Here is a 26,113-nt window from a genome sequence, read left to right as displayed (position 1 = left end):
GTTTGGATGTTGGAAAACACTCTAATTGATCATCTCGACATTGAGATATATGAATATGAAAAGAAAAAAGATTCGAGTCTACGAAATAGTGTATTGCAAGATACATTATTTGGACCATCTATTTTCAAGTTTTTTATGTGTTTATAGATCTACTTGATTTGAACCATTTTTGAAGTTTAAAATTTCATAATGAGATATGACAATAGATTCTTGAGCCATCCTAAGAATTTCTCATATCAAAATTACATTTATAATGAAATTTAGAGTGTGGCTTAATTGGATTGTTCAAGATTGCAACCTTATACTAACCACACCCATTTAAAAATAATACTTTACACATTAAAACTCATAAAAATATATTTTTGGAGTGAATTATTCGTGTCCCCAAGAGTAGTTCTGAACTTTATACTCAAAAAACCAACCTAGCTCATCCAAATTTTAATATAAGGTAGAAGTGAGACGCACCTTAAAAATCCACCAAAAATGGTTATTCAGACACAAAAAAACCTACAAATTGATCATCTCGATCTCCCAATGCATGCATATGAGAAAAAAAAAAATTCAAGTCTTAAAAATCGTGCATCTTGTAATTTGTTATCTCGATTGTCCATTTTTAAGATGGAAAAATTTTGTTTTTCAAGATTTTTATGTGTTTATAGATCTACTTGATTTGAACCATTTTTAAAGTTTAAAATTTCATAATGAGATATGAAAATAGATTCTTGAGCTATCCTAAGAATTTATGATATTAAAGTTACATTTATAATGAAATTTAGAGGTGTGGCTTAATTGGATCGTTCAAGGTTGCGACCTTATACAAAACACGCCCATTTAAAAAATAATACTTTATACATTAAAACTCATAAAAATATTTTTTTGGAGTGAATTGTTCTAGTCCCGAAGAATAGTTTTGAACTTTATACTCAAAAAACCGACTGAGCTCATCCAAATTTCAATATAAGGTATCAACTTTATATTATAAAAGTGAGACACACCTTAAAAATCCACCAAAAATGGTTATTCAGACATTAAAAAACCTATAAATTGATCGTCTCGATCTCCCAATGCATGCATATGAGAAAAAAAAAAAATTTGAAGTCCTAAAAATCGTGCATCTTGTAATTTGTTATCTCGATTGTCCAATTTTAAGATAGAAAAATTTTGTGAATCAAAGGATGTAGGTTTACATAGCGTCCCATAGAAACATCCATCTTGTAAATGTAAATAAAGGCTAGATCCAACAAAATTTAAAAATGTTGGTGTTAAAATTATTTCAACAAATTAACTTTTAAATTTATTTATGTTTTCCATATTCATGCTGGCCATAATTGGGATTTTAAAAAAAAAATGGATTCAGAATCCATCTCTAAAATGGATTTTGTAGAGATGACTCATTTAAATAGATGAGTCGAGGGACACATTAAAACCTTACTATTTTAACATTTTTGAGTTTTTATAGATAGAAAAGTATATAAAGAGACCATTTAATTTTGTCCCTTATATTTAAAAAAATTATACAAAAAGACTATTTACAAGAAGGTCACCATCACTCGTGTCTTTTAGATTTTAAATTGGATGGTTTTGAGCATGTCTTGTCTAGATTAAAAATCTCGATCTTCATCAAGCCAACCAATTTTACATCTAATTTTAAGAAAAATAAATGATAGTATACAATTCCTTTATATATTTACCATGTCTGCACTATTTATTGAGCGTTAAATTCTATAATTATAGGTGAAAATAGATTTGCAGGTCATCGTAAAGATTTTAATTATTAAAATTGCATCTTCTAATTTTTTTTAGAAATGCACCTTACATTAATAAGGTTGATGCGTGTCTTAATTTGATTGTTCAAGGTTGTCACCTTATACAAAAAGACTCGGTTTCTATGTGGCCAATCCCGCATATGTAGAAATGCGGGCCTCTTAATAAATCTATTTTTGAGATAGATTTTAAGACTTAATGTTTAAGGACATGTAATCTCTAACATGGAGATCATGAATATGAAAACATAAATACATTTTAAAAACTAAAATAATAATTCTAGTAAGAAAATATTTGGACTGCATATTTAGTTTCCGTTGTTCTTAGAAGGAACACCAATTTGCATCCATCTTTAAGATGGATAGTTTACACTTTCTGGACCGCATATGTAGAAACGTGGTCCAGCCTGCATGAAACAATTTTCTTGTACAAACCACACCCATTTTTAAAACACTTGTGGACACCGACACAATAGCCACTCATCTCCCTTTTTCGGATTGTAATCGAAGTAGTCTAGCAGTCCATTGTTGGCATCTAATGGCTGGAATGGTGTGACTAACATGTAGGAAACCAAACACCAGCAAAATCCTCTTACTCTTCCGCCGTTCTTTCTTGACATGAGACGGTTGGGAGGGGGTTGATAAACTATAGAAAACCAAGTGCCAATGGAAAGGGAAAATTGTTTCATGCGGGCTGGAACACATTTCTACTTATACGGTCCAGAAGTATAAAGATGGATGCAAATACATGGTCCATCTAAAAATAATTGAAACAAACGGCTCAAATGTTTTAATAATAGAATTATTATTTATAATTTTAATTTTTTTTTATTTTTTCATATTATCTCTACGTTAGAGATTATATATCTTTAAAAAATAAATCTAAAAATCCATCTCGAAAATAGATTTATTTAGAGGACTGCATTTTTTCATGTCCGGTTTTGACCCGCATGCTAACCGTGTCAAGTGCAAAGTCCTTCAGCGGAAAAACGCCAGATTTCGGCGTTCAATTCAAAGAGTTGTTATTCCCGAAATCTTTCTCCGACCGAAATATCGAATTCCAAAAGGTTGGAACTTGGAAGGGATGCTTACGGTATTGTCATATTTAATGGAGGCATTCTACGTCCTTTTATTCCAGTCTTATCTTTTTCTCTGTACTATTAAGTGGAAAAGAGCAAAGGAATAATAATGGAGTTCTAGGGTTTTCTGACCCAAAACCAGTCGTCTTCTCCTTCAGGTAACAAAAGTCGTGTTCTTTCTTATTTTTCTGTTCATTAAATTTATTGTTGTTTGCGTAATAACTACAATTTACTTATATATATATATATATATATATATATATGCTCTTTTTGCTCATCCCTTCCATGATTCGATTCATTTGGGCTTTTTTTGGCTCTTTTTTTGGTATTTGATTTGCATTTCTTCAAGGTATTTTAGGGTTTTCCCCGTAATTTTAAACAGGAATTCACTTCGAAATTTAGGGTTCTTTCATCCGAATGATATATGTAGTATTCTTCGTTCTGATGTGAATTGATTGTTTCGGTTTTTGGTTTTTGGGGATATTTTCATGCATGAATTCTGGGTTTGTGAATTTTTTAAGAATTATTTTTTAGGATGTTTATGATTTTGGATTCAGAATGTTTTAGATGTTTTTTTTTATGTGGTTTGTTCTGCAGTTATTATGATTTCTTTATTTATTTCTTTTTTCATTCTCTTGAGATTCAGTGTGGATGTTTACATGGTTTCTTTAGTAATTAAGATATAACATTTTTGGTTCTTTTTTTTCCCCCTTTCTTGTGTTGACGATCTGTGTTTTTTAAGACTAGGCCATAGAAGGAATTATCAGGTATTCGAATCTGCAATTTCTAGGTTTCATTACCAGCCAATATGGTTGGATATTAGGGCTTCTTCTGTGAATAAGATGTGTGATTTCTTGGTCTCTATAGAGCTTGTATTCTTATTTCTGATTGGAATGTCCCCTGTTTGGATTTTAGGCTTTATATTTAACATGTGATATCTGAAGTTTCAACTTTGTTCTGGTGTGATCACTGAGGTTTTTTTTTTCTTTGGGTGGAGGGTTGGGGTTATTCAGTGTTAAAGATTTAGGTTTACAAGTTTTTATGTATTTCTTCCATAATTAAGATTTGTGATGTCTAGATTGTTTTGATTCTTGGCTTCATTTCTAGGCAATACTATATTGTTTCTTTTTCTCTCTTCTATCCATTTTTATTTACTGTTCATTTTTCTTTTGGTATTATTTTCATGTGCTTGTACCAAGCAATTTATCATTGAAAAATATAATCAATAGTAGATCGGCAGAAGTTCTTCTAAAATTGAGATGTGTGATTTCATTTATAAAAGATTTGATATATGAAATTCAATTCCTTATGTTTTTTTCTCCATTCTGCCACAACTCATTAGAGTATCCTGTGTGTTTATTTGATAATTCATATGCTAGTTTGCTTTACAAGGTTTGTTTTCTAACTAAGATAGATGCTAGTTTCCTTTACAAGCTTTCTTTTATAACTAAGATAGATGCTAGTGTGCTTTATAAGGGTCCTTTTATAATTATGATGTGTGTTTTGTAGGTTTATGCAGGATTTTGTTCTTCATTTGTTCGGGAAATCGAAATTTTATATTGCTTTTAGCACTTATTCAATAAGTAAAATGACTTGATTAATATGTATTGTGACGGTTTTCTCTAATAAAATTGTGTGAGTCTTCTTTTAGGTTTTTGGCTCCTTCCCTATAATAATTATCGTGGTTCATTTTAGCATATTATGTGATTTGTAGGTTTCTCTTTCTTTACCTGTAGTCTTTTGTTCTCTCATGGGAAACTCAGTTTCTGTGTATTATGAATTTCAATCGAGTGTAACTATTAAAAAGCAAGAAATTTCATTGTTTGTCATTGACTTTTTAAGTCTTGTCTTTATCTTTTTGTCTTCAGTTCATGTTCCCATTGCAGTGGGAATTATCTCAAGAGGGTTGTACTTTTTTCTTTTATGAAAAGAGAAGATATAACTCATGTATACCCTTAAGGCCTTAACTTTGTTCCATGATATCTCATGATTAGCTATATTAAGTTTTGGGAACACATTTAAGCTGATATTTGAATGCTTCAATTCTTCTTATCTCTCTGTGATCGTTTCATTCTTCTATATGATCAGTTGGAGGGGAGATAAACATTTGTGAGGCCTCGGTATTCGGCCTTACCTCGTGTCGATATTGGAGGCTGTTGTTGAAGACTCTCTGATCAATCTGGTGCAGAAAATTCTCAAGAAAATTTCCTCAAAAAAAAAAAAATCTTAAGAAAATGTCTAGTAGTGGGAATACACACTGGTGCCATGAATGCCGGCGTGCAGTACGCCTCTCTAGTCGAGAATCCCAATGTCCTAATTGCAATGGAGGTTTCATAGAAGAACTTGGAGATTTAGGGGGCCTCTCAAACCTTTTTGGAAATTATGATGACGATCAAGAGCCAGGGGCTCGAATCATCGAGGCCCTATCAGCCTTGCTAGGTGAACATCGATCAGGCAGGAGATCTCGTGAAGTTGATGTGCGAGGGCGTATCGGTCAAAACCGAGAAGGCATCGGGTTTGGGTTTGGGCCATGGGTGGTCTTTAGGGGCCAACTCCCTGCTCGAATGATGGATGAAGGGGGAATGGAGTTTTTTTTTGATGGGGGCTCTGGTGTCGGGCTAAGACGCTTACCCCCAAATTTTAGTGACTATTTCATGGACTCGAGGCTCGAAGCCTTGATCGAGCAGCTCACTCAAAATGACAGGCGTGGCCCCCCACCTGCCTCCCGATCCTCAATAGACGCAATGCCCACAATTAAGATCACTCAAAGGCATCTGCGTGGAGATTCACATTGCCCTGTCTGCAAGGATAAGTTTGAAATTGGTATCGAAGCAAGAGAAATGCCATGTAAGCACATTTATCACTCAGATTGCATTGTTCCTTGGCTGGTTCAACATAATTCCTGCCCGGTTTGTAGGCAAGAATTAACTGCACAAAACGCTAGCACTGCTCGTGATACTGGTAGGCCTAGCAATGGAAACCGGAGTACTGGTAGCAATGTGGAAGGCCAAGGGAGACGGAACCTGTTCTCTTTTCTTTGGCCATTCCGATCATCTAGCTCGACTTCAAACCATAGGGAGACTGGAGATAGCAGCTCGACAACAACTGCAACTGCAACTGCAACCCATGAGGCGAATATATGGCCTTTTGAAGATTAGGTTTTTTTCCGGGTTTGGGCTCGATGCTTTGGTTGCTGTAGCCTTTTGCAGATTGGGGCATTAAAGTTAGATTGAAAGTTTAAATAACAACCTCGAATTATGAGAGTAGTGACCTGAAAATACTTGTTAGGGGAAGAGACCTTTGGTCTAGCTCCTTTCTTTTCCTTTTTTTTTTTTTTTTTGGCATGTAAATAATGTACTTTTACTCTGTGTTAATGTTGTTTAGAAGTAATCAATGGTCTGGTTCTGTCGTCTTTCATTGTTTTGTTCCGTCTTTAGAGCCCAAAGAATTGTCTATATCAATATGGTTTCTGCATGAACCAATAGGCCAAAGAATTTTCTTTATCAATATGGTTTCTACATGAAACATTAACCCAAAGAATTGTCTTTATCAATATGGTTTAGGGAGAACCATTAATGCTTGGCTTTTTCTTTTTCTTTTTATTATTAAACCTTGTTTAAGGGGAAACCTGTTTTATCTATGTGGCTTCACCCATATGTAACCGTCTTACCAGTTCAGTCCCTGATTCCCAATGTCACATTAGTATATGAACTATTTGATTTTGATCTGATGGGTTTAGAGTATTTGAATTTTAATTTCAATTTTTATGAATCATTTGAGATGAAATTTGACCTTTTCTCACTTTGGCACACCTAATAAAAATAAGAAAAATAATTTCTGATAAAATCCAAAATTGTCAGGTTGACATTATAAAAATAAAATAAAAATCCGAAATTGTCATTTTTTTTATTGAAAATATTCTTTATTTTTAGTAGGTTTTGTAGGTGGAGATTAAAATAGAACTGTATTAGGCATGGTATTATATTGAGGTTATCCCAACATCCATTCTAATCCGACGGCTGAAATTATGAGTCAAGTTTTCCATGCTAAGACTTTTAAAATTTCTTTTGGGGTAGCTGGTGTTAGTCTTTGCGGATGTATGCCTTTGCTTGCTTGGTCAGGCCAGCGTTTCCTGACTAGGCATTTCAGAGTTTTCCTGTGCAATTTTGATCTCTCCTTTATATCATGTAGGGAAATGGGATTGTCGAACTTGTTTGGGTATATGATGAAATTATATGCTATAGCAACAAATTGTCATGCAGGTGTTAATAAGTCCAGGGAAATTTATTAAATTACATCTCATTTTTAAACAATTAAATATTTTATCCTTTTTCTACTGTTTCTGAGTTAAAATTATATGGATTTTGATGGGTATTTTGAAATTAATCATGGTAAAATTTAAGGGAAAATAAACAATGAGACCATTTACCTTTGGTACAAGATGGTTGCAATTAATTTTGACCACTGTGAAATTGGTGGCTGCATTTATTTTATTGATTAAGTTTTAGTTCAAAAGAAATTTTTTCAAATTTTATGACATACACAAGCTATTAGATTTCACAGTGATTATGATATGTACCGAAAGTAAATGGTCTCATTGTATATAATCCCAAAATTTAAATATTAATATCTTTAGTGTATTTTGACAAGTTCCTCTTAATTAGTTCAATTATCACCCATGAGCATTGACTAATCATGCCAATGAAAACTAAGTTTTTTCTTCTCCAAGTTCACAAGTCTTTAAACTACTGAGAAAGATTAGGCAATTTAATAAGTCACCATGCAAAGGACTTGAAGATTACATAGAAAATTATAGTAGATGTGGGATGTTGCGTGAAGAAATAGTTCATTTCCAATGAACTGCTATTGCCTATTACCAGAACTATAAGAAATTGTATTATTATACTCCACATGATTAAATTTTATAAAATATGTCAATTCCTCTTTTGCTTTATTTTTCTCATTTTCAAGACAAGACAATCTAAGGATAAGACAGTGGTGGCAATGGGTTGGGTGGCCCAACATCGAAAAACCCAGCTTGGGCCACTAAAGTTGGCTAGAGGGCCAGGCTTGGGTAGGCCAGACTTCCAAGCATGGCATGGGCCTAAAATCTAGGCTTGGCGTTTGGGTCAGGCTAGGCCAAGGCTCGGGGTCATGACTCGGTCCTACTCTTAGTCTTGACCAGCCTCGCTCGGTTGTCTTTTCTTGTTTCTATTTTTATGAATTTAGAAAACTGAAAAGGTTAATATTTACTCACTAGGCTTAGCCCCAAACCCATTAATAGGGCCGAGCCAGGGCTAGGCAAGCCAAGCATGGGCTAGGGCACCTTTGGCCCATTTAGGGCCAGGCCATGTCTGGGGCTGGGCCAGTCTTCTAGCCCGGCCCGGTCCTGGCCCAAGCCCATTGCCACCCTTAGATAAGTTATTAAAGTAGTATGATAATTATATTACACTAGAAACTTTGTTGAGAAAAGTTTTGGTGGGGCGCACTAACATGATCACCGAACTTTACGGTGGATTGTTCTCATTATTGCACCTCTTAAAAAATTAAACTAAACCCTGTTTTGGCCACTAATATAGTCATCAAACTTCATTATTGCACCTCATTGTACTTGTAAATTAGAGTACCTAATATGCTAAAACAAAAAGGTTATATGGCTTACCCTACAGACCAAGTTAGATGGTCTAGCCCACCCAAAAAACACTTTTTAATTTGTAAATCTTCAGATGATATTAAATTCATCTCGAGAATAATATAAATATTTTTGAGCTCTCAAGTCGCTAGATCTATCGGCAGTTTGGAGTCAATCTCTGATTTTGAGATTTTCTAACCTCAATTTTTTTTTTTCCCACCTACAATTGGATTTCCAGGTGAGCGAAGATGATCTAACTTTTTTTTTTTAGATGATAGGGAAAATTACTGAAATCCTCCCTTGACTCAAGTTTCTTAACATCCTCCCCCAAAGTCTTTGACATCCTCCCCAGAAGTCTTTTTAAATCACTAAAAAAACCCCCAACACTGATTTTCTTTGTACTTTCTCTCCAATTGAAAAATGCTTTTTTTGCCAAAATACCCCCATTTGACCCATGTTCACATCACCTTTTTTTTTTTTTTTATGTGCCGGACTGGTACCAAAATGTGTCGGACCAATCCGGCACATTGATTTCATAGTGCTAGTCCAGCAGCCAAATTGACACCAAAATGTATCGGACCAACAAAAAATATGCCGGACTGATACCAAAATGTGCCGAACCGGTCTGGCACATTGACTAAAACAGTGTCAAATGAAGCCGATCCGACACTGTTTCGTGCCGGACAGGCACTACAAAACTTAGGTACAAGACAAAGAGAGGTATTTCGATCATAATTATATGGTCTATTTATTGAGGGAAAGTGCAAAGCAAAACAGTGTTAGGGGTGATTTAAAAAGGCTTTGGGAGGAAGATGTTAATAAACTTGAGTCAAATGGGGTTTTAGTCATTTCCCCTCTTTTCTTTCTAAAGAAAAGATCTTCCTCGTTCAAAATACAACCTTGTAGCAAGTATTTCTAAATCTAAATGTTGGGGTAGGGAGGGATTGGTAATCCCATCTTGATTTTCCATTGTAGAGCCAAAATTCAAAATTATTTTAGGGTTTTGTTTTAAATCTTGTTTTGCGCCTAAGCTGAAGCAAAAGTGGCTGAGCAGACTTGCACAGTACCTTAAGTAGGTGGTCAGTCCAAATAAAGCCCATTGCAATAATGACGATGTCAACTCTCAGTGATGGCAAATAATGCACAAAGAGGGAAAGGAGCTTCAACATAATCATGTAATTCGTGTTTTCTTTTTCTTGACAGCCTTTAATCATGCAACTAATGTTTCTTGGAATTATTCTGCATTTTTTATTTTGGAAAAATATCGCTAAAATGGTCCGATCACCCCCAAATCAAAGACGCGATTAACCAGTTTACCTACAAGGTTTGTTACTTTTTAAAAGTCATTTTAATTTCATACCTCTTCAACTATTTTCATAGAAAATTTGTTACTTTTTAAAAGTCATTTTACTTTCATACCTCTTCAACTATTTTGATAGAAATCTTGAACAAGAGTTGCTTTAGCTACTTCAAACTTAAATATTATGCTTGTTTTTAGTTCAATTTGACAACTTTTCATAGGAAACTCTTGAAGGACACACATTCAAGGTTACAGAGCAATTTGACAAATTTTCATACACCATTTTGAGTAGGTAACGAATTTTTTTAAAAATTTAATTGGTAAAACTGTTAATTCAACCTCATAATTTTTCATTAATTTTATGTTATTAATTTCTATTAATCTTTCGAGATAGTTTGACCATTGAAAAAAAAAAAATAGTAATTATTATGGAGCTTCATATTTCGTAATCTCATCATTGTCCGAACCTTATCCCAACTATTCGAACTTTATAACTTTCTAGTTTGTAATATACTTTTCTAAATAACATTTCCCTCCCTCTCACTCTCAAACCCATCTAGTCCCCCGACCCTCACAAATGGGGGGAAGGGTGTTTTACCATTCAGCAAAGGAAAAAACAAAAACCAAGTCAAGTTTTTCTTTTAGACAATAAGCAATTAAGCATGTTTCTCTTCCTTTTTCATTGTAACAGCACAGCAGCAAACCATCATACTCAGAATGGAGAGCAAAATCAAACAAAAGCACGTAATCGTTACAACCGATAAACTTCAAAACACAAATTCATGAAATACTCATACAGTACCTAACATAGATTCTTTTTTCTGAGAGAGAGAGAGAGAGAGAGAGAGTCTCTTTTAATACAGATTAAAAGATAAAAATTGAATAAGCAATCACAAAAGATGCTCCTTTGGGGGTATTGTAGTTTACCTCAACATGGATCACTCTCTATCTAGTTGGTGAGATCCATAATGGCAGTGACAATATCACCATCAGCTGCCTTTAAGGCTCTCACAGCTTTGGACCTAGATACACCAGCCTGAGTCATCACCAACTCTATATCCTTTGGCTCGACTCCAGTTTCATCAACCTCTTCATCATCTTGACCAACTGCTGATGACTCTGGCTTGGAGATCACATGGCTAAGATCAGGGGCCTTGAATTGTTCCGCAGCCTGTGTTTGCAACTGAGAGCTCAAGTCTTCTATCTTTGCCTCACCAAATACAACATAGGTATCCGATGTTGGGCTCTTGAAAACATCAGGTTTCGAGATGACGAACAGTATCTGCAAGGCCCAAGAGAACAGAAGACGTGTAAACTTGCCACCAAGGCCCCCTCAGAAGAGGAGAGAACAAGATGACAATGATGATGACGGAATAAGAGAACCACAAATTTTTAAATATAAAAAGGATATGAACACTGAAGTCTCTCTCTCTCACCAGACACAGAATGAGAGACAGTAATGAAAATATGAAGACCTCTAGAAAAAAAGGACATGAACAAACTAACTCTGTCTCCCTCCCCCCCTGCCCCCACCCCCACCCCCACCCCCACCCCCCAACCCAAGTCTTTCCTCTCTCTCTCTCTCTCACTCTATCTCTCTCTCTCTCTCTCTCTCTCACACACACACACACACACAAAAATTTGTGGCTACAACTCAGGTGCGAGGATAAGTGCTCCAAGGCACAAAGATGTATAAGATTGGTAAGAAAAAGGTTATTCCAGACACTCAGAGATAGAGAGAGAGAGGAGCTGAGGCTTACATTTTTGCTTTTCTTGACAGTCACACGAGTCACACCAGGAATTGGTTTCATCCCAAGCTTCAACATTGCTTTCCTACTCTTCTTCTCACTCCGACTCTGCTTTAGCTTGCTGTTCGGGTCACCACCTTGTTGTCCTGCAAAATGGACATGCGCATGCCAATTACCATTAATGTGATGAGCTCACATCGTGCACATATACACACGATGATGCAACACAAATGCATGTGCGCATAGCCAAACGACATGCAAATGTACATATTCGACAATGATATGAGACGTGCAATCAACGAGTTACCTTCAGCATGTTCTTCCTTGTCATCATCTTCATCATCATCATCTTCGTCGTCCTCATCATCATCATCCTCTACTATCGGCTCATCAAACTGCAACAATGGATTCATATTCACATGGATTTAAACAAGGACAAATACAACTAGATCACAGGAACAACACCTAGTGAAGTATAAATTACTAAAAACAAATAAAAGGCAAGTAGGAAATAAGAAAATTGCGTCACAATGAGTATAGAAATGTGAAACCAAATTGTGTAGAAGGCTAATCTACAGATACACTCATACACATGTCACAATTATATTCAATAGGCTAATCTACAGATACATGTCTTTCTTTCCTTCGACCATGGCATACAACCATGCACAGTATCATCATCTTCATTCTCTGCAAAGACCACATAAGGAGCACATCTAACATTACATCATTTTCAAATTGTGCACAGCACAATTCTAAACACGCTCAATTCCTCATGAACAGACAGGTCATAGAAATAACTTTTCTCACCAAGGCCATATAAGTAGCAAATCTAAAATTACATAATTTTAAAACAATCAACAACTGCAATTCTAAATACACTCAATGGCTCAAGTCAGAATTTTTATTTTATTTTGAATATGTTAACTGCATTGAACTGAAAGTGAGTACAGAATGTGAGAGGAGAGGGGGGCAGGACACCCACAGACGGGTTCCGCCCAAAAAATAGGCAACCCACAAACGGGTGCCCTGTACAAAACCAAAGGCATATCAAAAAAGCTTTACATAAATTAAGACATTATATCAATTCCAATCTGTGATAGGGACTTCCGCAGAGGTTCCCTAAGGGTTGCTCAGGTTCGCTTGAGACAAGGTTGCAGCTGCCTTTGCTAGGGAATCAGCCTCACCATTTGCTTCTCTCCAAACATGGCTCCACAAGATTTGTAGATTCCTTGTGAGTTGACAGATTTCTTTGAATATGCTGTCAAGCCTCCAAGGCCAGGGGGCAGTGCCTGAGACCTTTTTTTTTCTTATAAAGACCATATAAATAGCACGTCTAAAATTACTTTATTCGTAAATAAGGAACCACAATTCAGAACACACTCAATGCCTCATGGATAGACAAGGTCAGACAATTAGTTGTTTCTCACTTTGTACAACGCACAAGTCAAATCCTTGTTTTGATCCTCATTATTCTCCCACTCTTTTATCAAACTGTCATAAAACTTCTGTTTTTCCTGGGAAGTTATATTTTTAGCTTTGTTTTGTAATTATATGTGAAATATGGTGTGCTTGACTTTCCCAGAAGTATGCTTTGTTCCTAGTGCCTTGAGGGTGAAAGTTGTAGGAACTTGGGAAATCTGGGGTATTATTATAGGTGTTTCCTGTATTTTAACCATAGATGAGAACTTCTTTCAAGATCCACCCTTGAGTTAGAGAAGACACTTTACAGAGCCCAGTTTTGTAAGACAATAAAACTGTGCTACTATAGACACCACAGAAAGGGTGATCACTTGGTAAGCCCTTGTACCATACCACCATACTACAAAGGAAAAAGAAAGAAGAGTAGAAGAAAACGTACCACTGTAAACATCACTTTTAACAATTTGCCTACAATAAAATTTTTTTAAAGTGTTGTACGTACAATCATTTTTTGCAAATATGATAAAAAAGGATGCAAGCTTTTAATTTCTAACAAGTGCTAACCGTCTTTCTGCTTTTCATTTATTTAGAATTGTCTTTTTGTGAGATGCATCCACATGGGAGAGGTAGGTCCCCATAAGGGTTGTGGATTTTTTCTTTTTCTGTATAAAACCTGCCATCCTAGAATTTATCAAATAAAGAAGTACTCCTATTGGAAGTTGACAGATCCTACCCATCAATGAAGGTTAGAAGACCTTGTTTTTATAATAAATGAGGGACAGGAGCCTTGTTCAAATAAGACTCCAACTAGAGGGTTATTAACCCCATGTGGCATGAACAAAAATAAAATTGCACCATGTACTTCTCATGACTTAACAATAGTCAAAAGTGACTCAACATGAATGAGATTGTTAACATCAGTAACTAGGCATGGGTTATCTTTCATTATATCTTAAGATCCTCCAATAAGGAGGTCAGTCCCTTGCTAAGGAGGCGGTCGCTAGAAGCTCTAAGCCAGGGACTTTCAACTCTCCACATCTCTGCCATGCATCTTTAAATGGTAGTATGGTATCCTTCATGCAACATGATGTACAGAAGTTATAGCTTCAAGAAAGTAATAAAAATTTCACGTCATTTCAACGTTGCTCTTAGTCTATAAATCTCTGCATTGAAAGCACATACATAACTCACGCCTTTCTCTACTACAACGGGATCATGTTTACATCCATTAGAAAGGTTCATAATCACCTTGCAATTATTATATAGCCCCCAGATACATACTCCACCTTTCCATTTCAACCTTGAGCTCTCACCCCCAATAGACACTCAACAGCTCCTCCAACCATATACTCAGCACATAGAGGCACTCAACATATCTACATTAGCCATTACCCCCTATCATCATCCACTGTGTTTTTACCCCCAAAACCCACCCCAAAATTCTCGACTCTCCTTTTCAAAAACTAAAACTAAACAAAATTGGTCCTTACCCATTACAACAATAATTAACATTTTGCACAAGGTCATTGCATGACCATACAATGAATCTTCTGATCTAAAGAACAAATTCTACTTCTTCAAAATCAACCATTCCTAAAAGGAGGCTAAGACAAAAATCCTTCTCATCCTCCCATTGTGAAAAATTGATACCACTACGCCGTCAGAAAAAATGTTGATACCCCCGCAAGCTCCATCATAACCAATCATTCCAAAGAGTCATCACCAAATATTTGACACAATAACCATTTTATCAAAGGCCAGATCAGAGGCACCAAGTAACTCCAACTACTTGGCATATGCATCAACTAAAACAAAACAACTTTCATTGCATATGCATAAAAACAAGGACTATGATTAAAAAAGAAAGAAAGGATTGTATTGGTATCTACCAGTGCATATCCATGGCTATCCAATCACGTGGCATTACAGCTCCACAAAAGATATATCCAAGCCAAGTATTAAGAACCAAAGGTAATTCTTATCATGATAACAAAGATATAAAAACAAATAAATGGTGAAGAAAGAAAAATATTTTTTTCTTCCTGCAAAAACAAGTTAACAACGGTAGGGGACAACACAAGATTCTTCCTATCCCCTAATATTAAAGTGAATCCATGGCGAACACCATCAACAAGCACATATAAGCAATAATCACTATATCATCACAGGACAGATCCGAGAAATCAATTCATTCTTCCCCGTCTAATATATGATATTTTCGACTGGATTGGGAGTTGAACCGCGTATTGTTTGGAATTCAAAGACAATAGTCATTAAAAGAAAAAAAAAAGAATACAATTCTGAAGTTTTCTTGTCACATGAAATACTGAAATAAGAAACACAGAGGACATTTGTGAGCTCAATAACAAAAAACACAAACAATGAAGAGGAGTATTCCAGCTCCTACAAACCAAAGCAATAGAAATTGGACCATTTTTCAGGCAATACAGAACAGAAATAGGGTTTTAACAGATGAAAAAAAAACCCCTTCGGAATCATAAACAAAAGAAATGGAGATGGAAAGTGAGTAGGGCATAGAAGAAGCTCACGTCGATCTTTTGCTGCTCAAGATGAGCGGCGAGTAGCTCTTCTGGGGTCTGAGCAGTCATGGCGTTTCTTAGCTTTCACTGAACTTAGAAGAGAAAACCTAGAGAGAGAAACCACGGCTTAGAGAGAGAGACTGAGAAACGCAAAAACCCTAGGACCGATTGGAAATCGGATTTTATATATGAGAATTTCATTTTGGGTGAAGGGCTTTAGCACCTGTGCTTTTAAGGAAAGTCGTTTGATAGGGCTGCAGCCCTATCAAAATAAATACACCTCACCTCATAAATCATCAAAAAATACAATTTAAGTAGGGAAAAAGTTATATAAAGTTGCAACTTTGTAATGTACAAATAAAGATGTACCTCAAAATCCATTGAAAAATGTTGTTTTAATGTTGAAAAACGCTTTAATTGATCATCTCGAAATCAAGATGTATGAATATATAATATATCTTGCAATACATTATCTAGACCGTCCATTTTCAATAGTTTCATATATTTATAGATCTACTTGATTTTAATCATTTTTGAAGTTTAAAATTTTATCATTAAATATAAAAATAGATTTTTAGATAATCTTAAGAATTTTTTACACCAAACTACATGTTATGATAAATTTTGGAGGTGCGCCTTAATTGGATTGTTCAAGGTTGCAATCTTATAGAAACCAGACCCTAAGTATCGAAAAACCTTTATATCGATCATCTCGGCTTGAAATTATGGTTGTGAAAAAAATTAGATTTCAAGCTCTAAAAATAATGTATGTTGTAACAAATAATCTAGACTCATTTATTTTACCCTAAAAATAATTGTTAAAAAATCTGCAAGATCTTTATATTTTTTTAGTTTCAAAATTTATTGTCGGTATTTAAAAATTAATTATAGAGCCATTATAAAGATTTTTTGTTGTCGAAATTACTGTGTAGACGAGGAGTTAAGGTGAGGCTTTATTTTGCTTTCATAAAGCCTAGGCTTTATAGAAACTTCATCATGCCTTTAATATGTAAACCTGAATGTTTACTATCCGCACCCATAACATGAGTAACTCCATTGGGGCCGCAATAACCCTCACATGTGTAACGGGTGTAAATAGAAAATGATTCCACAACTCTACGGATATCTTATGGAAGTAATGTGCTTCAAAAATCCTATAAAAAAAAATGTAAGCCATAAGATCAATTAAAATCTAATCGCTGATGTTAAACTCAAATTTGCCAGTATTTTTAAAAAAATTAAAATGACCATTTCAAATTTAAAATTCAAATCTTATCGGGCACAGTGATCCAATGGGGGGTTGCGCATTTAATGATTTTCTATACCCTAAGAGCTTCAAGCTCAAGGTCAAGTAAAATCTTTGATTTAGGGTTTATTTCTTTGAAATTTACAGGTGCTTTGCATATTGTCTCTTTAGAGTTGTTCCTCTCTCCAAATTTGATATTTCTTTCTGCTTTTTTTTTTTTTTTCCTTTGAATAGTTATAGTTGTGTAAATTTGAAGCTCCAAGTAAGTCCCTTTAATTTTTTGGCTCTGAAATTTCTTCTCTCTCTCTCTCAATTCACAGAGTTCTCTCTAAGAATAGGTGTCACAACTCTGCTCCCTGTCATCCCTGTCGAACCCACGGAGGGCCAAGCTCAGGCCCGGCAAAAGAACGCAGGGCGTGGGACCATGACCACAGGTTGCGAGGGCCACTTTGGTTGGAGTGCCCTCAACACCTTGAAAAATGAGGAATTTTGGGTATCAAGTCAGTCACAAAAGAAATGAAAAAAAAAACACAATATACATAATCATAGTTTGTTAGATAAACAAGTTCCAAAATACATAAAATAGTACATATAAGTCCAAGGCACAAAGCCCCAACATTAATACGTATTACTAATCAAAATGAATTATATGGCCAGATTGCCAACCAAAATATACACTGCAAAATAGAGCTTCAACAGAAGAGGGGAAAGGGACCCCAAACACGACCACTAAGATACCCCACTCCAAGCACGACTAGTCATCACTCTACATAGGAAAAAATTAACCGAGTGAGTTATAAAGTCCAGTAAATAAGTTCTAGGTGTCATGCTTTCATACTTACAAATATATTGTCATATCAATAATTAAGGTTTTATGCAAGTCTTACAAAACATAGAATCATACTTCAAATTCATATTTTCATGCACGATTTATTTCATGTTTCAGTAATAACTAATCAGATATTATTGTAATAAGAAGTCGATCAAATCATTCAGGCATGAGCATCACAACAGATTAAAACATTTAGGCATGCATGTAACATACATAATCAAGATCAAAAGATACCAACTAACCCCTGAAGTAGAAGCCCCGCCCACCGGACAAATCAAATCATGATGTGTAGAGCCTCTACCATCACAACCAAGAGAGAAGTACCACCAACGGGGTAAATCCATTGTATAGTGCATCACAGATGCACACAACCCCATTGTCATGTGGTAAATTGATAAGCATTGGCCTTGCAAGACACGGCCTCTCATGTGTCTTTTAGCGAGAGCGTGCTATACTACCAAAAAGGTCCCAATGAGTAGTGCATCACATAAGTTTTGGGCAAGTGACGACCCAAATACATACACTCCTAACTCTCATCCTATCATATAGAGCCTGGAGAAATCACAGCTGCAGACACAAATATCTCATCAGATCATAACATAAGCATGTCTTCATGTGCCAATATCTTCTCAGAAGCATGTTACCATGCACAGATCATATATCAGAAGCATGTCTCTATGTACATATATCTTACCAGCAGCATGTTACCATGCACACATTGTTGGTACGTGTGTATGTGGTCATGGGGCCTTTAAACGTGTCATTTTTCTCTCTCTTATAATCTAATACTTATCACCAAAATAGGGAGGCTTCTTAGAGAGAGAAAGTCACGTGATCTAACGGGTAGAAAATAACCGCCGACCTCCTAAGATTACAAGGGCCACGTTTCTCAGAAATTTCAGGAACTCAGCCGATCGTTGGAGAACGGTCTCCTTCCATCCCTATTTAAGAAGGGTTTCATAGCAATGGAGAGGCATACCACATAATCAATTTTGAGTTCTCATTATTCTAGGAATAGGCATGATCTTTGCTATCTCAGGTCTCACAACATCCCCAATAATCCTTGGAGAGGGGTTCATCTCTTCTCTAATAATTCTAACATTGGTACGAGAGCTTCAGTAGCAGAAGTGTGGTAGGCTCATAACCCATAGGTCCTAGGATCGAAATCAATTATTTGGTTTCCTTTGAGTTTATATTTTATTGAACAATATCTCTCTTTAATTTTTCTTTTCTTTTCGATATCAGTTCTCCATTTACTCTGTTGAAATTTCTCATCTCTGAGATTGTTGACTTCATACGCCAATTCCATTCGGTTGAAATTTTCTCTGAGATCTGTGAGTTCTATATATATATATATATCATTATCTCATTGTTAGCCTAAGAGTAGGAGGATCGTATATCATTATCTCATTGTTAGCCTAAGAGTAGGAGGATCGTACCATCATTCAATTTTCATCTCATTGTTATCTGAAAATAACCTCACAGATTTATTGTTATCTCCATATGCCATTTTACGCTTAGAAGATTTGCAGGTTGTTATTCACACGATTAAATATATTAATTTATATTTATCTATTATACTAGGTTAACTCGTTGTAATCTTTTGTTCCCTTTGCTCGTCATTTACTCTCTCTCTCTCTCATTTACTGAAGTTTTTAAATAACCACGTTTTCTGTTTTGTTTATACCTCCATCTCACAACCAAAGTTTATCTTTTTCCAATGTTTTCTTTGCTATTGAATATCACAACGAAATTCATTGAGTTTTAGTGAATTTCAAGCTCCTTTTTTTCTTTGCTCTTCTTTAACTCAAAAAGAAACCTCATGCACATTGCAACCACGCACCTTAACCACTTGGCCAAAGTGAAGTGGTAATTCTTTTTCAAATTTTTATTATTATAATAATTAAATTTAATTAAATTAAAGATAAAATTTGCTGTTTAATTTTAGAGAGAGAGAGAGAGATAGAGTTACTGCTGTAATTTTAGAGAGAGAGAGACAGAGACACATAATTTCTAAAAATCAGTTGGCTTGCACCTTTCTTTCTTCTATATTTTATTGCTAAAAATTAATGCATAATCTTATTGGATTATTGAAAATTGTTATGCACACAACAACTATTCAAGTAAAGGTTGGTATATCAATTGCATGCATTTTTTTTTTTTTTGGCTTATAATTTAGGGATTTTCTACATATTTTATTTGCATAATAATTATCATTGCATTGCATAATTATCCTATGCTTTGGTCTCTTTAAGTTAGAAAATTTCATGATCTTGATTTTGAGAATTCATTTTTTGTGATTATGTTATGCCTTATTTTTTGTTGAAAAATATCCAATATCATTCTAGATTCTCTCACTTGTGCTAAAACATGTAGACTTATTTATGAAAAATATTCTTATGTAAGATTTGACATAAATTAGTTGTTGCCTTACTTTATTGATTTTTTGTTGCATCACGGCAGTGCATAAATTGTTCTAGAAAATTTTTCTTTTAGGTTGCAGCTCATTGAGAGTCAGCAAATTTATTGATTTAACTAGCAAACAACCCTTTTTTAAATACACTTTTTTTTTTTTGAACTTTTAGGTATTATCTAAAAATTTAAAATGGCATCTAGGCTAGTCATGTCAGAACTATCCAAACTTGAAAAACTCAATGGGACGAATTTGCTATGTGGAAAAGAAAAATTGGATATATTCTTTTCCAATATAGGGTAGATTATGTCCTAGAAACAGAACCACCAGTCTTAGAGCCTAATGCCAATGGTCAAGCCAGAATGTGACTTGACAAATGGTTAGAAGATGATAAAGTAGCTAGGATTACTATGTTAAGCTTTATGGAAGATGATTTAATTAGAGTCTTTGATGATCATACAACAACTCAAAGTATGATGGGTGCCCTATCTAAAAAGTATGGGACCACTTCTGATACCCATGTGCAATTGTTGTTAGAAAAATACAATTCTTGTAGAATGAAATAATCAGACTCAGTGACCGAGCATGTCAATTAAATGACAGTGCTCGCAAAAGACCTTACTACAGCCGAGAATCCAGTTCCTGATCGCATGCAAGTATCGATTGTCCTTAACAGGCTCCCTCCATCTTAAGAGTCTGTTGTAATTACTTTGAACCATTCTGCACAAGGGATAACCATGTTAAATCTTTTCATGCATCTCAATATTGAAGCTGAGAGAAGAATGAGGAAGAAATCAAATGAGCTCCACTTTGCCCAAAATTCATCTTCTTAGATCCCCAAGAAATCTTTCAATAATCAGAAAAATAATAAGTATAAGGGAAATGAGAAAAATTCTAAAAATCAAAAGAATAAGGTTGAGAAGACATGTTTTTATTGTAAGAAAATTGGGTACATCAAGTTTAATTGTCTAAAGATGAAAAATAAAAATAGAAACCAGAATAACAACATTGTTTGAAATAAAAGAAAAGACTTGATCTGCATAGTCCTAGAATCAATAGTTGCCGACCATGACCTGAGAAATTGATGGGTCGAATCAGTTTTCACTCGACATGTCTCGAGGACCAAGGACGAATTCATAGAATTGAAGGAGATTGCAGCCGGTAACCAGCGGATTTACCTGAGAAATGACACCTACTATGATGTACTAGGTGTCGGTACTTTCAAGTTGTGTTTACTAGGAGGAACAAAACTCTTATTGACTGATACATTGTATGCACCCAATATGAGGCACAATTTGATTTTTGTCCCTAGGCTAGACGACAAGGGTTATGAAATAAGGTTCAGGTCTGGTCGGGTCACTATTGGGAAGCATTTTAGAGCATTGGTGTATGGTACTAAAGTTAACAATTTGTACCAACTAAATATTAATGAAAGTTCATCTTTTTCTGGTTATTCTGATTCCTCTTTTGATTTCTGTCCCTAGGCTAGACGATAAGGGTTATGAAATAAGATTCAGGTCTGGTCGGGTCACCATTGGAAAGCATTTTAGAGCATTGGTATATGGTACTAAAGTTGACAATTTGTATCGACTGAATGTTAATGAAAGTTCATCTTTTTCTGGTTATTCTGATGCATCTTTTGATGTTGTTACTTGTATAGATGATTCATATTTATGGTACATAAGATTAGGACATATCAATAAAGATAAAATGAATCATATGGTTAAAAGATGCTTACTCCCCAATTTAGGAGAAATTGTATTAAAAACATACGAGCCATGTATATCTGGTAAATTAACTAAAAAGTCTTTCCCTAAAGGGAAAAGGTCTAGTGAAGTACTTAGTATTGTTCACTCTGATATATGTAGCTTATTAAATGTAAAAACACATAGATGTATGTAATATTTAATAACATTTATAAATGATTTTTCACGTTATGGATATGTATACCTAATTAGTAAAAAATTGGATGTATTAGAATTATTTATAAAATATAAAGCTGAGGTAAAAAATCAGTTAGGTAGACATATTAAAATTCTTCGAACAGATAAGGGAGGTGAATATTGATCCACCTTATTAACCGAATTTTGTGAGGAGCATGATATAATTCACCAAACAACTATGTCATATACACCACAACAAAATGGTGTAGCTGAAAAGAGAAATAGAACTCTAATAGACATGGTTAGGTCCATGATGAGCTATTCAAATTTATCAGCTCATTTTTGGGATGAAGCTCTCAACACTACAATATATATTATTAATCGTGTCTCAAAAAAATTTATAACTTGATCCCATCTGAATTATGGACAGGTAGGAAACCTGACCTTACTATATTAAAAGTTTGGGGTTTTTGGACACATGTGCTTATACCACTACAAAATAGAGATAAATTACAAAGTAAAACTACAAAATGCTCGTTTATAAGCTATTCAGAAAATTCTTAGGGGTATAGATTCTATAACCATGATACTAGATCATTAGTTGAGAGTCGTGATGCTCATTTCTTAAAAAATATAGATGATGAAAATATTTTAAATAAACATGTTGACTTATATGAAATTGATAAAGATAAGAGTTTGGAAAACCCTGTTTCTTAGACTCCCTCTATATTTAGTGAGAATGATTCGATTGAATCAAGTATATCAGACAGGCCTAAAAGAACTAGAGCCCCACCTACGACTTTAGAAGAATTTTATGTATTTATGAATGAAGATAATTGTTCTTCAATGAGTAAGGATTCAATAGATAAACCTCAAAGTTACATTGTAGCTATTAGCTTACACGACTCAGCTGAGTGGACTCAAGTTATGAATGATGAACTTGATTCTATTAAAAGAAATCAAGTTTGAGAGTTGGTCAACCTCTTTAAAGAGAGAAAAGTCATCGGTTGCAAATGGGTCCTAAAGAAAAAGCTTAATGCCAATGGATCCATTGACAAATATAAAGCTAGGTTGGTAGCTAAATGATTTACCCAAAGGGAGGGTATAGATTACGTAGAGACTTATTCTCCTGTAGCAAAATTTCCATCTATTAGGATCATCCTAGCATTAGTTACATATTATGATCTAGAATTATTTCAGATGGATGTCAAAAAAGCTTTTTTAAATGGAAAATTAAAAGAAGACATATACATGAAACAACCAGAAAGATATTTAATTAAAGGCCAAGAAGACAAAGTATACATAGCTTAAGAAATCTTTATATGGTCTAAAACAGTCTTCTAGGCAATGATACTTTACTTTTCATAATGCAATCACTGAAATTAGTTAGGTAGCCAATAGGTTAAACCATTGTGTATATATCTGGAATAGTGGGAGCAATTTTGTTATATTATCACTGTATGTAGGTGGTATTTTGAGAGTCGGTAATGATATTAGCATGATTAACCATACCAAATCATGGATAAGTTCCCATTTTGAGATGAAAGATATGGGAGAAGCCTCATATGTATAAGGCATTAAAATAACAAGATATTGAAGTTCGAGACTTCTATATTTATTTCAAAAAAATTATTTAGAAAGTATTTTAAGAAGATTTAAGATGGAAAATTGCAAGCGCATAGATACACTCATTTGTAAAGGGTTGAAATTGTCAAAGAAATGCATCCCATTAAAAAATAGTGACAAAGCTGAAATAGAAAGAATTCCATATGCTCAAGCTGTAGGATGCATAAATTATATTATCACTAAAATAAAGAGGCTTCTTATAGAGAGCCTCTTTATAGAGACTTCTTACAGAGATGTTTAGTGACTCAGGGAGTGAACCTTCTGCTCTACAGCAGAAACTACAACTCCCTAATAAAAAGACCCTAACATTCAGATTATGTGGAACTTACTCATGATGCATAGCTTTATGGAAACTAGACTCATAAATGCACAACTTTCATTTGAGAAGTAATAACCGAAAATGGATCGACGTTGATCAACTATGTGATTCTTTTAGGGGTCACTTTTGTTCTATGCAGCAGAAACTACAAAATACATTCTACTAGAAAAATGACCATAACTCTCATACTATAAAGAGTTTCATCATGATCCAAAAACCAAGTTTTATTTAGACACATTTATCTAACATTTCAAAATGGTTTCGTCTTATTCTAATAAATTTTGGTAAGTCAAAAGCTTCACACGTAAATATGTCAAATCCTTGGATTTTTATTTCACAGATCTGGCATGCTTCAACAAATAGTAAATAGCTTTCAAAATAAGTAAGATATTAATAAAGGGTTTTTTCATGTGGAAATACATTAAAAATTCTACTGACCCACCAAGATTCATAGTCTAATTCAAGGTTTAAAGTACCTTAACAATCACTCAAACAGGGACCACAATTCTGGAAATTAGCACACCCTTTAACATAATTTTAGTAAGCATGCACCCACTCACACACACGCACACACATACTTGAATTTCACATTTGAATTAAGCAAAGAACTATGTATTAACATAAGCACGAAACACGAAAAATTAAATCTACTTACGTTGCTCCAATCGAAATCCTCGAGATGAAATGTTCTACAAGCTTCACCTTGGTTACTAAGCTGCAAGAGGATTGCGTTCAAACTTCAAAGGTTTAAGGCTTATGGGCTTAAAGGCCTTGGTAGGGTTTAATGGCTAAGGGAAAAGAAGAATAACAAGGGGGGAAAGAGGGGCACATGAGGGAGTGAAGGGGTGAGGAGAGAGAGTGAAACCTAATTTATGAGTGAATAAGGGTATCTATAACCATGAGAGAGCATGGTAACATGTGGGTAGGGGTCATGCATGAGATCATTCATACATACACCTATCATACATGGGGAACACAATGATAAAGGTGGAAGTATGCATGTGCCACATGGCACTCAAGGGATTATACATGAGGAGAGAGACTACAAGCATGAGGAATACAATGATGGGGGTGGAAGCATGTGTGCGTCATATGACACTCAAAGTGATTATGCATGAAGAGAAAAAATGCATGCATGAGGAACACAATGATAACGGTGGAAGCATGCATGTGGTCATTCATGTGCATTAGGATATGTATGTTTTTATGTGGATTCATGCACAACGTATTGGGATGCACACGGAAAATATTCAGGGTACAAATCATTACTTTCTGATGGTAGCTCGGATTTGAGCGATTTTTGTACCGTCGAAATGCTCACGATCCCTACAATAACACAGTACCACTCAAAACACCAAACAGAGGTTATTCAGCCAAAAAAAAAAAGAAAACTAAGGTAAGCATTAGCATGAAACGATTCAGGATGAAAACATAATCAACGATCGGAAAAGTCCCGGAGCTTACAATAAGTCCTTCAAGATAATTATTCTTGTGATATTGTTCAATTAAATTTTACATTTTTGCAAGATTAGGTTAGTTTGCCTTGATCACATGCCATCAATTTTAAGAAAGAAGAGTCCCCATTGTTTCATGAGCTTGCTCTCTCCCACGAAAACAAGAAAAAAAAAAGGAAAGATAACTACACAGTCCCCCAAACATGCAAATATATGATTTGGGTTTTTGAGTTTTTGATCCTAAAAAACCCCTAAACCTACAATAACGATTTGGGTTGTTGGATTTTTAATAATAATAAATAAATAAAAATGCAAACCAATGATTTCAGTTTTGGAGTTTTTGAGCTAAAGAACCCCAACACCTATAAATCAATGATTAACCAGTGACTTATTAGTGGGTTTCAGGTTTTATTTTTAGCTTATAGAACTTTTATGTGATTGAAAAATAAAGTGGAAACCCATTGATGGGTTTTTTGTTATTTTGTTGCAAAATCTATTATTGATGTCTGTTTGCAATTTTATTTCACACTGGTAATTTGATGCATTTGTTAATAGCCAATGCGTCAAACCCATTCTCATAGTTCCCATGTCATTACTACATGCCTTGCAATGAGTTATGTTTAGTAAATTGTTTTCTTCTCTCGCCATCTTCTAAATTGTGTAGGTATGGATGTATAACCAATACAAAGTGCAATTCATTTAAGTAACTACCGCTATGGATGTTAAAGGTGCAGATTTAAGAAGCATGAGTGTGCCTATTCACTTTGCATACAAAACAACAGTTCGAAGGTTTCAAGGTCGTAAGAGTTCTAAAACTGACCTATTGCACCCATTGACTGAGGACAATGTAAGATAC

At 34.8% G+C, this 26,113-nt stretch overlaps 2 protein-coding genes across 2 annotated transcripts; one reads left to right on the top strand and one right to left on the bottom strand.

The window, feature by feature from the left end:
- The first annotated feature begins 2,955 nt into the window (after positions 1 to 2,955).
- Positions 2,956 to 6,259, top strand: LOC18442840 (putative E3 ubiquitin-protein ligase RHC1A). Its single transcript, XM_020672691.2, has 2 exons — positions 2,956 to 3,000; positions 4,931 to 6,259. The coding sequence occupies exon 2, from the start codon at positions 5,077 to 5,079 to the stop codon at positions 5,998 to 6,000; it is 924 nt and encodes a 307-aa protein (XP_020528350.2). The 5' UTR covers positions 2,956 to 3,000; positions 4,931 to 5,076; the 3' UTR covers positions 6,001 to 6,259.
- Positions 6,260 to 10,407: 4,148 nt separating this feature from the next.
- LOC18442841 (nascent polypeptide-associated complex subunit alpha-like protein 1) lies at positions 10,408 to 15,649 on the bottom strand. Its single transcript, XM_088860591.1, has 4 exons — positions 15,494 to 15,649; positions 11,830 to 11,917; positions 11,535 to 11,668; positions 10,408 to 11,056 (listed from the first exon to the last, which is right to left on the bottom strand). The coding sequence occupies exons 1-4, from the start codon at positions 15,551 to 15,553 to the stop codon at positions 10,724 to 10,726; spliced, it is 615 nt and encodes a 204-aa protein (XP_088716717.1). The 5' UTR covers positions 15,554 to 15,649; the 3' UTR covers positions 10,408 to 10,723.
- Positions 15,650 to 26,113: the final 10,464 nt, after the last annotated feature.

Source organism: Amborella trichopoda, chromosome 1 (assembly GCF_054954075.1).
Source record: "Amborella trichopoda isolate Santa Cruz 75 chromosome 1, AtrichopodaSantaCruz75HAP2 v2.0, whole genome shotgun sequence".
Classification (NCBI taxonomy): Eukaryota; Viridiplantae; Streptophyta; class Magnoliopsida; order Amborellales; family Amborellaceae; genus Amborella; species Amborella trichopoda.
Note: the sequence above shows the minus strand (reverse complement) of the source record. Positions and strands in the feature narration are given on the sequence as shown.